This window comes from Clinocottus analis, unplaced genomic scaffold, assembly GCF_023055335.1.
Source record: "Clinocottus analis isolate CAN_PGR_092001 unplaced genomic scaffold, fCliAna1.0.p SCAF_2, whole genome shotgun sequence".
NCBI lineage: Eukaryota > Metazoa > Chordata > Actinopteri > Perciformes > Cottidae > Clinocottus > Clinocottus analis.
The window spans coordinates 1,145,391-1,150,693 of NW_027175931.1; the positions used below are offsets into that span (position 1 = coordinate 1,145,391).

Below are 5,303 nucleotides of genomic sequence, written 5' to 3' on the forward strand. Positions count from 1 at the left end.
TGGATTTCAAACACGTTTATTCAGTACAGCGACACGTTATATGTATGAAAATAGATCTTGGAAGTACAAAAAGAAGGGCTTGTTAATATAAAAATAAGGGCCTCTCCATCCATTCAGCATTCATCACATCCAGGAGGCCGGCGGGGCGGAGGAGGAGGAGGATGAGGAGGAAGAGGTATTTACAGACACACACCAGAGGTCCCGTCATAGAACGTTGTAGCACATCTCAGAGCTCATCTGGACCTCCCTCCTGAAATAGTCCTGGTCCGCGGGGCCGCCGTACGGGAAGTCTGTGGGGGGGAAGTACGGCTCGTACTCGGGGCCCGAGGGGAAGGCCTCCGGCGGGCCGGGCCAGCAGAGGCCCCCGTCCTGCAGGTAGTGGAAGTGCTGGGAGGCGGAGACGGAGGCGGGAACGCCGCCGCCGCCGCCGCCGGCGCGCTGGCAGGACTCCATGCGGGTGGGGGAGTCGTAGCAGGAGGAAGAGGAGGAGGAGGAGAAGGAGTCCTGAGGCGAGTAGCTGTGGTCCAACGGGTGACCGAGCGCCAGCCGATCTGGAGAGGAGCAGGGGGGCTGGAGGAGGGAGGAAGAGGAGGACGAAGAGTGTTTGTTATTTTATTTGGAGCAGGTGTTAAAGAAAACGTGTATATATATACATGTGTGTGTATATATATATATATATATATATATATATATATATATATATATATATATATATATATATATATATATATATATATATATATAAATAAATACATGTAAATATATATATTTAAAACATATATAGTTTTATTTATGTATATATATATAATTAAAATAATTATAATTATATATATGTATATATATATATATATATATATATATATATATATATATATATATATATATATATATATATATATATATTCACATTCTACAGATGTTCTCTGAGGTGATTTAAGTGTTTATGACTCTGTGTTCACATCTCTCTTATTCTGCATCGTGGATATTAAAATGTCGTCTTGTGTGTGTTGTTTTCATTAATAATATAATGATTATACAGGTGACGTATACGCCGAATACACAAACAATACCCTCTTTATGAATGTATCAATCTATCATCTCTCTGCATTTACAACCGGAACCCGATTTGTATGAATTATTGTTAAACGCAGTGTTTTCTCAATGGAGTCTGGTTGGAGTCAGTCGGCGCGTCACCTACCATCCCGTGGCCGTAGTAGTCCGCGTCAGAGGACAGTCCGTGGAAGCAGGGCAGCGGGGCGGCGGGAAGCGGCAGGCACGCGGGGTAGCTGCTGTTGTTGTTGTTGTGGTGATGGTTGTTGTTGTGGTGATGGTTGTTGTTGTTGTTGACGTCGGTGTAGCCGTTGCCGGGCAACATCATATCCCCGAATTGCTGCTGGACGTCGTGGAAGGCGCCGCCCGCCATCTGGACGCACGAGCCGCCCGGATGGAAGGCGCGCGCGGCGGGAGGAGGCGGAGGAGGGGGCGGGGCCACCGGGCCACCTGCAGAGGTGCGCCGAGAAAATGAGCATTAAATATACTTTAAAAAATGGATTATAATACAATGAGTGCTCCACTGCCGCTGCCGGCTGGAGCGCCGAACGTCTGCGATGTGCCTCCGCGACACATCGGCGTTAAATAGACCCGCGCAGGGTTTCCGCTGCGGGTCAAAATGAGACGTTTGAAGGTTTCTCGACCTGAATGAATCTCCATAGGGGAGAGGAGGGGGAGAGCCGCCACGGCGCCGGGCTCTGTATGGCGGAGGACCACAGGAAGACATTTAAATAGGCCCATAAGCTCACAGTGATGTCATGAAGCATTTAAATGTAGCCTCATGGTTTATAAGAGGGCTCCGGGATCGAGCCTTTCATGGTTTATATGGTGCGTTCAGGTACTGGTCTGGTCTGCTGGGCCCGTGTGAGTATACTGGTTCTGATGGCAGGAGGCCGGGACTTTACTACAGTACTGCAGGTGTGCTGCGGCTCACAGGGCGGATGGATTCCAGCTTATTGAACAAGGGGATCTGGGTTGAGGCTGGATTTTATGTTTTATTAGTTTTATTATTAGCATCATTGCAAAGACTTCGATGTGTGTGTGTGTGTGTGTGTGTGTGTGTGTGTGTGTGTGTGTGTGTGTGTGTGTGTGTATGTGTGTGTGAAGCTTTCATTTTGTTTATTCTCCATCAGATGAACTTTTTATTATTGTTTCACCATCTCACCTGGACACGTGGACGCGCACAGACCCTGAAGCTCCGCGCATGCCCGAGAGATCTGATCAGAGAGAGAGAGAGAGAGAGAGAGAGAGAGAGAGAGAGAGAGAGAGAGAGAGAGAGAGAGAGAGAGAGAGAATATTAATATGATTCAGACACGAGATGTGTGTGTGTGTGTGTCTTTCTCGTGTGTCTTCTAATTGGAAGGGAATCATTTACAGTGTATTGCTTCTGCTGGGAAAGAGAGAGAGAGAGAGAGAAAGAGAGAGAGAGAGAGGGAGAGAGAGAAAGAGAGAGAGAGAGAGAGGTTACCGTGTGTCCTGTCTCGTCCTCTCTGGCTCGCAGTCTCTGCAGCAGCTCCTTGACGGTGGTCCTGACTCGGACACCCTGGTACACCCTCTTCCGGTCTGCGGGACATGTTGACTATAAACACTGAGACAATGACTCTCTCTCTCTCTCTCTCTCTCTCTCTCTCTCTCTCTCTCTCTCTCTCTCTCTCTGTTTATTCCTGAATGTGTATGTTTTCATGTTTTTATTTCCTCTCCTAATAAACCATAAATCTTTCTCATGAACTCTTGTTGTCTAAGTTTTATTGTCTGATACAAATTAAAGTTTTTTAAAAACTTTTCATGAAACATGTTTTTAGAAACTATTTCTCGCGACCCCTCAGCTTCTCTTTACGGCAGCGCTTCCTCCTTCCCCGCCTCACACACACTCTCTCACACACACACACACACACACACACACACTCTCCCCCACGCGCGCGCGGCCTCACCAGGAACAAAGGACGGCGGCTCGAGACGCAGAACCGTGAGTATGTTCCTATCTTACTGACCCGGAGCAGAAAGACCCGGATGGAACCGGACCGGTCTGAAGGGAACGTGAAGCGCTCGCGCACGAAGAGCCGAACGAGCCGGGACTCGAACCCGCGGCTCTGCTGTTAGTTTAGCTCGTGTGAGGCAGCAGACGCGCGTCACCGCCGAAAAACGTCAATATTAAGAGTTCTGTTTCTGCTCAATTTTACGCGTTCGGGCTCCACGTCACCGCGTGACGTCACAGGGTCCCCGCGGTTCCTCTAAAGGTTCTAAAGGTAACGCTCGTGTTCAGGTCGATCCGGGCTTTCTGGAGATTTTTTTTTGCAGAATATTTATGTTTATTATTAGAACTCCAACTTAAAAATTCATTCTGTCGCTGCCTGTAAGAGGTTCTGGTTCTCTCACGTTCCCTGTTCCGTCTCTAAGAGGTTCTGGTTCTCTCACGTTCCCTGTTCCGTCTCTAAGAGGTTCTGGTTCTCCCAGGTTCCCCGTCCTGTCTCTAAGAGGTCTACACGGGTTCTGTCTCTAAGAGGTTCTGGTTCTGGTTCCGTGGGGAACCCGTGAGGTTCCTCAGAGGTTCTCTCTCTTGAGGCCTGAAGGCGTGAAGACGCGCGCGCTCATCCCGAGCTGAGCCGATTTTTTTTGTAAGGAAAAAAAAACAACACAAAAAAAAAATCATTCCTCTTTGATTCGGAGCAGAAACATCATGTGATAAATATTAATATTCATAACTAAACTCCCCAATGTGTGTGTGTGTGTGTGTGTACGTGTGTGTGAGCGCGCGGGACGTCACCCCGCGCGGACACGAGCAGCGCGCGCTCATTACAGACTTATTAAAAAACATAATCAGAACTTCTGGAGTCACGACGCGTGAACATTATATCCATAAAAGTGTGTGTGTGTGTGTTTCAATGAGCGCGTGGAGACTCATGCTGCACACAAATACACACACACGCGTGCACGCGCACACAGGTGTTATTAAAGCGCGCATTAATTAACTCTAAAAACTTCTTCAGACATTAATTCTATTTATGATTAAAATAAAGACTCGCAAAGATAACGCGCTGAGGAGCGCGCCGGGCGCGCGCACCGCGCGTCTGTTTTAATGTTGCCACTAAACTCTCTCCCTCTCTCTCCCTCTCTTCTTCTCTTCTTCTCTTCTTTTCTTCTCCTCTCTGCCCAAACAGGCCGAACGCAGCGGAGAGGCGCGCGGACTCACCCGCCATGCGGCTCGTGGCTCCCTCCCGCGGCTCGTGCGGGGCTCGTGCGGGCTCCCGTCTCTGCTGCTGCTTGCTGCTTCACAAACGGCCCCCAGGAAAAACCAAATTTGTGCAAAAGTGTCCAAAAACGTGCAAACAAAGTGTCCCCGGCCGAGCCCGCGCGTGCACCAATACAGTAATAAAGCTGCGGACATATTAGTTTGAGATTGCGCGGCTGCATGCGCACTATTTAAAACCCCTAGAAGTCCATGATTTGACAATGATTTGATTGCGCGTTACTTTCAATTTGAATATTCAGAGGCAAAGGAGTTTTATCGATTTTAGCTCAAAAAGTGGCGCGCACGCGCACCACACGCACCCCACTGCACTGTAATATATTCATATTTCACACTTTGACCTTCAGGAAACAAAAGTTTATTCATTTTATCCTCCTTTTGCCATTAGAGAGCCTCACACCCCCTCATTAGCCTCCACGGGGGCGCGCTTCTGGGGCCGCGCGCCGCGCATCCCACGCTGCACGCTGCGGCCACGCACGCACGGGCCCTGCGGACCCCGTGCGCGTGAAAAGAGGTTTAGGAAACATAAGTTTATGCTTTATTTAGGATGAAAGACAGAGAAGTGGAAGGGAAGGGGGCGTGGCAAAGAGCAGCGGCCATCTTTAGTGTCTGAGGCCTCTCAGCTCCTCTCATGGAATATTATTATCAATATTACACTCATGGCAGTCACGTGATATATTCATATTTATATTCATATTATATATTTATAACTCTTCTGTCTCTCATGAAGACAGGATGTTATTTATTATTCATTCAGAAACGTTAGATATTATTATTATTATTATTAGAGATCTAATAGTTATAATGATAACTATAATTGTCAAAACCATAATGATGACACTTGTTAGTGTCATTATTATTATTATTATTATTATTATTATTATTATTATTATTGACTTATTTCATTATCATACAACAACATGACTATTATTATTATTATCATTATCGTAATGATCATATTGTTATCTTAATTATAATATAAATCATTATAATGATAATTCTACTT

General features: G+C 46.7%; 1 protein-coding gene across 1 annotated transcript; it reads right to left on the reverse strand.

Annotated features, from left to right (window-relative positions):
• Positions 1–1,529, reverse strand: linc.pou2af1 (lnc RNA pou2af1). Its single transcript, XM_068585607.1, has 2 exons — positions 1,199–1,529; positions 1–570 (listed from the first exon to the last, which is right to left on the reverse strand). Exons 1-2 carry the CDS (start codon positions 1,421–1,423, stop codon positions 205–207), a joined length of 591 nt encoding a protein of 196 aa, XP_068441708.1. The 5' UTR covers positions 1,424–1,529; the 3' UTR covers positions 1–204.
• Between the last annotated feature and the right edge of the window lie 3,774 nt (positions 1,530–5,303).

Coding starts and splice junctions, on each gene's coding strand:
- linc.pou2af1 (XM_068585607.1), bottom strand. CDS start 1,423: ATGGCGGGCGGCGCCTTCCACGACGTCCAGCAGCAATTCGGGGATATG. Junction 571..1,198: donor ACTACTACGGCCACGGGATG/GTAGGTGACGCG, acceptor TCCCTCCTCCAG/CCCCCCTGCTCCTCTCCAGA.